This window comes from Crocodylus porosus, unplaced genomic scaffold, assembly GCF_001723895.1.
Source record: "Crocodylus porosus isolate Cpor-Errol unplaced genomic scaffold, CroPor_comp1, whole genome shotgun sequence".
NCBI classification, from domain to species: Eukaryota; Metazoa; Chordata; order Crocodylia; family Crocodylidae; genus Crocodylus; species Crocodylus porosus.
This window is the reverse complement of record NW_017728950.1, coordinates 2,167,577-2,176,888: the sequence shown is the minus strand read 5'-3', so window position 1 is coordinate 2,176,888 and position 9,312 is coordinate 2,167,577. Positions and strand designations below refer to the sequence as shown.

The 9,312-nt window shown below is 40.3% G+C and overlaps 1 protein-coding gene across 1 annotated transcript in view; it reads left to right on the top strand.

Annotated features, from left to right (window-relative positions):
- The first annotated feature begins 1,959 nt into the window (after window positions 1–1,959).
- Window positions 1,960–9,312, top strand: part of LOC109323771 — a 17,376-nt gene continuing 10,023 nt past the window's right edge. Inside the window, exon 1 of the mRNA XM_019555447.1 lies at window positions 1,960–2,117. Within this exon, the coding sequence (XP_019410992.1) occupies window positions 1,980–2,117 (138 nt within the window). The 5' untranslated portion in view covers window positions 1,960–1,979. The remainder of the gene's footprint in view (window positions 2,118–9,312) is intronic.

Sequence of the window (9,312 nt, the reverse complement as noted above, 5' to 3'; positions counted from 1 at the left end):
ATGCAAGGTTCTAAAAAAAATAATCTGAAGAAATTACTAGTTAAAAACCTGGTGATAACTGGGAAATGGAATAAAATACAACTTGCTACCAAATAATAGATTGTGCTTACCAAAAGTAGATATTAAAGAAAGATAACCTTCTTTGACAATAACTGATTTCCTGGGCAAGTGAAATAAAGAAGATTTTATTTATCTGGACTTTACTAAAACATTTGGTACACTGTCACACGGGAAATATGCTAAAATGGAAAAATTTTAGATTGGTACAAGAATGGTAAGGTGGCTAAGAGCAGGTTCAAGGTGAGGGGAGTTACTTATGGAGTTAGTCTTTGAATGAAACCTAGTTTGATATTGTCATTAACAATCTTGGCACAAAGAAGTAGGAGTGTACAAATGAAATTGGCTGATGGTTGGTTGAGAAGCATTATTAACACAGAAGATGAGTGAACTATCTTATAGGAAGAATTTGATGACCCCAAGAAGTAAAGTAATAGAAATGAGATTAAATTTAATAATATAAAGGGCAAGGTCATGTAGTTAGGGTCTAATAAAAATCTATTCTATAAGCTGGCAGCTCATCACTTGTGAAAAAATAGATGTGGAAAAATACCTGGTGTATTAGTCAGGACAACTACCAGCCACCAATTTTGAAGCTGTGAAAAGGATAAATGTAATACTAAAATGTATCAGTTGAGTTATTTGCAGTAGACACAGGGCAGTAATAATACCTCTTCTGCAATGCTATGTACAATTCTAGTCACCATTATGCAATAACAATAGAGTGATCACTGACCCAGTGCCTGGCTGACCCACCTCTCCCCAGGGGTGGGGGTAGGAGAGGAAAGCACTGGGGGAGGCTGGACAACCCAGGGGTTCCCTCTCACACCCTATAGAGCATGTAGATGTAACCTGAAGCTGCTAATTTTGAAGCACGTCTAAGTAGACCTGGTTTCCCCTGGTATCATTCTTGCAGCACTCCAAATGGCGTGAAGCCTTCCAGATATTACATGCATCTTCACACTTAATACATCAGGTATGAGCACAAGAGAGGAAGACGACCCATTTAAACTATGAAGGACAATCATATCACAAAAACAAGTGGTTGCCATGAACAAGTTTAGGTTAGAAATTAGAAAGTTTCCAGCCAGAGATAGGAGGGAGCTTCCAGAACAGTTTTCCAATGGAAGCAAACCAGACAAAAAAAATCTAACTGGCTTGAGATAAAACTCAATGCATTTATTATTTAGGGAGTATCTGATGTGGTTATCTCTAACAGCAGGGGTGAGACTCCAGCAAGTCCTTTGCTGCCCTATGTTCTCATGACTCTGTTGAACAGTAACTTATTCCACAGGTAATTCCATTCATTTCAAGGGCATTATTAGAGTGGTGTACTACTCAACATGACCAAGGGTGAAAATATCTGGCCAAGAACTTGGAAGTGCTAAGTTCTGTCACAAATTACATAAGCTATGAATCCAGCTGCCAACAAGTTGATCTCAGATTCTTGTGCTACTCACAGCATTAACTGCTTAGCTGGAGCCCTGTCATGTAACCTACCAGGTGTTGCTACAGAGCAGTACTTCAAAAGAAAAAATAATTCTGTCAGTCACTCAGTAACACAATCCCGAGACAAGCCATGTTATTCAATGTGAGTGGCTCAGATCTCCCCATTTGTTTTTGGAGACGACAGAACTGAATTCTTACAAGTCACATGGAAGTCATGTTCCAGTGATTTTCACTTGTCAAAGAATAACTGCTTCCTCAGAGCCAAATTATGACATGGGTAGCACCTGCCAAAAATTATAGCAAAGATCAAATATGGCATTCAGAGTTGGTGCTCTGTAGCTGTCTGGACATGCCACTTGGTGTTTTACAGACTTCATAAAATGAAACTGTATGGGTTCATTTATTTTTCTTCCTGTTGCTGAACTGATTCAAAATAGCTCATGTCAGCACATCCAAATAAAAATGAGTGACTGATGAAAAGATCTCATCAGTTACTCCCACAGCCCACAGTGAGCCTTATTGAAAAAGAGGAACCCAGGGGTAAAAGTGACACTGCAATCACACAAGAGAATCCATATTTTAGCAGAAGAGGAAGCTACTATCTTACAAAAGTAAGCTCTTATTGATTTGATAGATTATGCTATCTTATATTTAGATTAAATACAATTTTCTCTTATCGTGTTTTTTTAAACAGTTAAATATATGTGCAAGTACTTTTTACATCTTTTCCTGTTAATTCTGTGAAGTGTAATACCATTTTCTTTTCTTTCCATGATTTTTATTTTTATATCACTGTATATTGTATGGAAACTGACAAGTTCTCCAATGTAAACTCATTCTAATTTATTTTATGCTTATATTAACACCAATTTTGTACATTTTACTTTATTGTATATCTATTTCAATATATTTATATTACAATTTGTGGTTACTTACATTCTCAAGTTATGGATTTTCTTCACCTAATATATGGCTAAGGAAATACTTAAGCTTAAATGCATCCTATATTTCAGGGGTATTGGTTGTCGCTGTGTTGGTCTAAGGACATAGGCAGACACAGTTTTTTGGGTAAATTCAATATGTTTTATTAGACCGACTAAAATAGTTGGGAAAATTCTTCTTTGCAAGCTTTCAGATACAAACACCCTTCTTCAGGCTGAGGAAGTGTCTGAAGTTGTTTTGTGCTCTTCCTGGATAGGATAAAATAGAACCACCCAGATAGCTTTGTTGACAAGATGTTGCGGGGGGGGGGAGGGGGGGTTGTGGTGTGCCATGGATCAAATGCCTGTGTTTAGTACATGATTTTTTTGTATCCAGTAAGTGGATGAGGTGGGGTTTGTGAGCTCTTCTGCAAGGGGTGTTTTGTGGGTTCCCTTTGGGGATTGGAACTGGGAGATTGGAGAGACAGTGGTTGTCTTGTGGGAAATGTACCCCCACAGCAAATCTTCTTGTGGTATCCAGGTGGTTCTATTCTATTCTATCCAGGAAGAACACAAAACAACTACAGACACTCCCTCAGTCTGAAGAAGGGTGTTTGTACCAAAAGCTTGCAAAGAAGAATTTTTGCAACCACTTTAGTTAGTCTAATAAAATATATTGGATCTACCCAAAGAACTTTGTATATACATTCTGTATATAAATTGTATATAAATAAATTGTGTATAAATTATATACTCGTATATAAATTTTTTAATGAAATTTTGAAAGTAAAACTTTTTTAAAGTATATTTTGAACAAATATACTTTAACAGATGTAAAAACCTGCATAATGCTCCAGACTTAGGAAGACAAATTCCATGTGACGAAACAGGAATAGATAACTAATTAGTACCTGATAAAAATAAGGTAACTCAAGGCTAAGATACAGCCTTAGGGCAGGCTCTAATGCCAGTTAAAGTCAATACAAGCCTTTCCATTGCTCACAATTGGTTTTGAATCAAGCCCAGAATGTATTTATATCAAAATAAGAGAACCCAGGTACCTGTATTCAATGCAAAATGAAATTATTTGGATGTGAAGACTGATGAAAAATTTTCAATTGTCTTTATGTGGAAGTGTTGGGTTTGGTCAAAAAATTCTGGGTTTTTTAGGGGGTGTTGGAAATTGATAGCATTAACATTTTTTCCCTATTTTTCATGTAAAGCAACAAGAAGATATTATTTTTACCTAATACTAACAAACAAAATCCATTCCTAATTTTACCACTTCTGCTGGTGCAGACCCCAACAGGAAATAGTTACCCACAGAGGACAGAGTAGGGAAAATGTAGCAGTAGAAATTGGTTGCACTATCCCTTTAAACTTAAAGGAACTTTAAGGCAGCATTATGAAACAACAGTGCTCCAATTATGTTTGGGACTGCGTAGTAAAGGGGCATGAACAGGAGATTTGGGACTGTGCTGATTTAATACCTTCCTTAAGAATGTCTACCTTCATACCAAAGTTACAGAACCAAGTTATCCTGGCATAAGTACCTTTAATACTGCCTATACTGTAATTACATGTAATTGTCACTAAACCTATTGAGCGACAACTGCACAGGTATTGGGCACAGACCAGCTTTCAACAGAAATCAAAACAACTCCTCCTTGGCAGAAACCATGAGAAAGAGTTGCAATGAAACACAAGCCAATCTCTCCCACTGGGGGAATTTCCTTTGAACCTCAAGAAATGAGATTGATGCATAGTCTCAGACTCTCCCCAAATAATGTAAAACATAGATTTTTTTGAAGTGCAATTTCTGTGTCTGACATAATAGGAAAACATTTCACTACAGTGCTTGAACTCATGATTCAACTTGTCTGTACATTTGAGATTTTTCTTTGACAGTGACTAAAATTATTCTTACCATTATATTCACATTTTATTCTGCATGAATGTTTCCTATGGAAAGAAACAGAAAAAAGAATTTAATAAATAAACAGATTAGTCTCTGTAAATCCTGATATGGTAAAGAAAACATTTAATACCATATTTCTGGCTTCTAACTTAGTCAAAAACAGAAAATGACCTGTTTTGACAAAAATCTAGTTTGTCCTTCCTTGTAATTCTTAGATGGCATTTTAGCAACTTAACTCATATGAAAAATTACCTGTTATTAAACCTCAGTTAAATATTTACAACCACATGTATCATACAAAAATATCCATCTATTCTTATCCTTTATTTTTAACATGATTAATAATATAAAGGGAACATACCCCATGTTTACTAGGAGATATAAATAATAGACTCTCCTTACTACAACTGTCACACAGATTAGTAGCCTCAGCCACTTACATCATGGAAATATATTTCAATTAAGCACTCTTGACTAAAGCATTATGAGCCCATAGTGCAAAGCTGGCACAGCATCATAGCAAGTCATTCTACAGTTATGGCTATATAGTAGAACATAAGTCAAAATTTCCAGGCATTTACTTTCTTACAGCTCTGTTCAATTTTATATATCAAAATGTGCACAGGAGGTCCCTCATCACTCAAAATGAATGTAGAAACAAACATATTAAACTGTGTCCTCCATTCTTCGTTCACTTCTTACTGAGGTAAAATTTCTAATACCTTAAGTGCTTGATTGGGATTTAGTCACATTAAGTGTAGATTCATCATGATGTCAGCTCAATCCATCATATGCTACCGTATAAAGAGAAGAGGACTTAGAGGAGACTTAACTACTTCAGTGCTATTTGAATCCTGGGATTTCTGAAAGCCCTTATGTAGAATATGTGCACTGATATTTTGTGTTACAAAGAGAAAATTTGCCAGAATGAGAGATAATCAACAATAAAATTTCAAGTTATACCAAGAAGAATCAATGTGTGGTAGTGGTTGGTGACTCCTTCCTGTGGGGCACAAAGGCATCCACTTGTTGGCCTGATCCGTTGGCTCAGGAGGTCTGTTGTCTGACAGGAATCCACATCCAAGACGTCATGGCAAAGTTGCTCAGACTCATCTGGCCCTCTGACTACTCTTCCATACTGCTCATGCCTGGGGACATTAATGATACTGTCAGGGGCAACCTTGAACTGATCAAAAGGCTCTGAGCTCTGACTACATGGCTCTGAGGTGTAAGGATAAAAGGGGACAAAGGATTTTCATTGATCCTTCCAGTCAAAGGTAAAGACCTAGAGGCAGGGACATCCTGTAAATCAACACATGGCTGCATAGATGATGTTATCAGTGGGGCTTTGGCTTCAAGCATGGGGTGGTGTTTGTGACAGGCAATCTTTCATGCCCAGTGAAAGCACCGGCCTGTCCCCTGTCTATCCGCCTCACTCTCCTGCCATTCCTTAATGAAATAATACTGATGTGATAATTAGGTAGGATGCTGCCCATTATACACCCCAATATTGGGGGGGGGCTATCCACAGCTCCGTTTCACCCCTACACCACAGCCCAAGCCTCACAGATGACATCTCAGGCAGCCAACTCAATCGTCCCCTTTGCCCACTAGCTGTGGCCCCTTCCCTGGGACTTCGGCTTCCCTTTAAGCCCTGGCCCTGTCTCAGGCCAGTCAGGACCCCAAGCTTCTCTGCTCTATTTGGGCATTGCTCACAGTGGGCCCCTGGCTCTTTTGACCTCTATCTGGGTCCTGGCCCCAGCATTGAGCAGTCAGGTTCCTCAGTTTAGGTCTAAGCCTCCTGCCTGCACTCAGAGACTGGGGTCCCCCATTCCCAGCTCAGGTGCTTCAGAAAGCATGCCTGGCACCATGTGGTCACTCCCCCGAGCAGGCTCAGGCACTTCAAGAAGCTTACCTGGCTATCCCTGGATTAGATGGATCATATAACCCACCCAAAGGTGAGGGCTAGGGTTAAGGCATCCCTACCCACCTTTCACCTGGGTGGTAACTGGTCTGGTACTTCCTGGGGGCTCCTACACCACTGGGAGTCCCACCAGACCACCCACTCCCAACGGGCAGTTTTAGGTCATGCCCAGGACCAGAGACTCCTGCTTCTACCTGCAAGATGTTCCCATGCAGGAGCTCAGTCAGATAATGTTTCTTGCCTGCCTCCCAGCAGCAAACTGCTCTTGTTTATATAGGCAGCCAGAGTTTTAAAATGGCCACCATAATCAAACATCTGTTGATTGCTTAATCTAGCCCTTAAAGTGGCAGGCACCACTGGTACCCTGCCACAGTGTTCCAGAAAGATGGACTGCTGAGAAGGAATGGGGTCCACTTGAAGAGAGGGAAGACCTAGTGAGGAGGGCTTTAAATTAGGTTCAACAGGGGATAGAAGCAAAAGTCCAGAGGTAAGGAGCCTGGAGACCTGAATATAAAGTTTAGCAAGAGAAAGTCATTATAGAGATCTTAACAATGTTCTCAGAGAGAGGACAAGACAGTCAGTTAGATACTTGAATGTTTATATACTAATGAGAGAGGTATGGGGAATAAACAGGAAGGATTGGAGGTCCTACTACAGGGGTGGGAAAAATGCAGCCTGGGGACCAGATGCCGCCCACCAGGCTATTCTATCCAGCCTGCAGGGCCCCTAAAAAAAATTTAGAAAATTAATATTAATCTGCCCTGAGCTGCCTATCATGCAGCCCTCAGTGGCTTGCCGAAACTCAGTAAGTGGCCCTCTGCCCAACATAATTGCCTGCCCCGTCCTAATACAATCACAGAATTATGATGCAATTGGGATTACAGAGGCACGGTGGGATAGTTCACATGACTGGAATATGGTTATAGATGGGTATAGCTTGTTCAGGAAAGGCAGACAGGGAAAAAAGGAGGAGATGTTTTCCTATGTATAAAGGCAATATGCACATGTTCAGAGGTGCAGTACAAAGTGGAAGGTAGCCTTTTTGAAAGCCTTTGGGTAAAGGTCAGAAGGGAAAGCAGCAGGGGAGTTGTTATGGTGGGTATCTGCTGCTGGTCTCCAAACCAAGAGGAGGAGGTGTATGAGACTTTTTTTAAACAAGTGATAAAAGATTCCAAATTGCGGGACTTGGTTCTCATGGGGATCTTTAATTGGGATATCTGCTGGGATGGAAGCACAGCAGTGCACAAACAGTCCAGCAAGTTCCTGGAGTGTGCTGGGAATAATTTCATGATTCACATGGTAGAGGCCAACAAGGGGGGGAAGCTCTTCTTAACTAACTGCTCACAAACAGGGAGAAATGGTTGAAAATATGAAGGTGGAAGGTAACTTGGATGACACTGATCATGAAATGATAGCATTCAAGATCCTAAGGGGAAGAAGGAAGGAGAGTACCAGAATAAGGACACAGGACTTCAAAAAAAGAAAACTTAAAAAAAAAAAAAATCTCAGGGATCTAGTGGGTAGGATCCCTTGGAAGGTAAGTCTGAGGGGGAAAAGGAGGCAAGCTGGCTGCACTTTAAAGAGGCCCTTTTAAGGGCACAGGAGCAAGCTATACCAAAGAGCCGGAAAAATGGGAAGCACAATAAAAGACCTGCTTAGCTAGACAACAATTTCTTCAAGGAGCCAAAACTCAAAAAGAAATCCTATAAAAAAGTGTAAAATTGGTCATAATACTAGGGAAGAGTATAAGAGTACTGCATGGGCATGAAGGGAGAGCATTAGGAAGACCAAGGCATAATTTAAGACGCAGCTGGCAAGGGACATGAAAGACAATAAAAAGGAATTCTAGAGGTATGTCAAAAGTAAGAGGAAGACCAAAGATTCCATCCATCCCTTACAGAATGTGGAGGGCAATCTAATCACAGACAACATGGAACAAGCTGAAATATGTAATGCCTTTTTTACATCTGTTTTCACAAATAGGGGCAGATACCAGCTGATGAGTGTTGCTGGCAGCAGAGATAGAGAAGGAGACAAACAGCCTACAGTAATAGCAGACAAACTAGATGGTTTCAAGTTGGCAGGGCCAAACAGGATGCACCCAAGAGTCCTGAAAATTGCCTAAGGGAATTTTGAAGCCATTGGCTATCCTCTTGAGGACTCATGGAGGTTGGTTGAGGTCCCAGATGATTGGGAAAGGGCTAGTATAGTGCCCATCTTTAAGAAGGGGAAGAAGGAGGATCCAGGGAACTACAAACAAGCCAGCCTGACCTCTATTCCTGGAAAGATCATGGAGCACGTCCTCAGAGAAACCACTGTGAAGCATCTAGAGGAGAACTAGGTGATCAGGAATAGTCAACATGTATTCACCCACAGCAGGTCATGCCTGACCAATCTGATTTCCTTCTATGACAAAGTGACAGGCTCTATGGATGAGGGGAAAGAAGTGGACATGGTATATTTTGACTTTAGTAAAACAAGGTTCTTTGGGTAGAGGTGATAACTTTTGTTAGACCAACTAAATAGTTGGGAAAATTGTTCTTTGCAAGCTTTTAGGCACAAACACCCTTCTTCAGGCATAGAAAGAGTCTGCTGGTGCTTGTGTGCTCTCCTGGGAAGAACAGAAGTGTAAGCCAATCTACAAAATGCAGGTCTGTGAAAATGCAAATGTGTCTCAGGGAGAGTAGTCAAGCATGAGAACAGGCTACCAAGAGAAGTTATGGAATCTCCATCATAGGTAACTTTCAAAAACAAGTTAAACAGATGCTTGGTTTAGTCAGGAATTATCCTGCCTTGAGCAGGGGGCTGTACTAGATGATTTCAGAGACCAGATGGTTTCTTCCAACCATACTTTTCTAGGATCCTCTGACTGGGATATGTATTCAGCAAGTGGGAAATGAATGCTAAGAGCTTACCGAAGACATACTCAATAATCTGGTTGTTCAAGAAAGTCATGTCCGCAAAAGAGCTACCGAGAAATTCAAGCTGAACTTTAAAACAGACTTATGCCCTAGAAGAAAGAAGGGCATCACTATGTGTGTGTA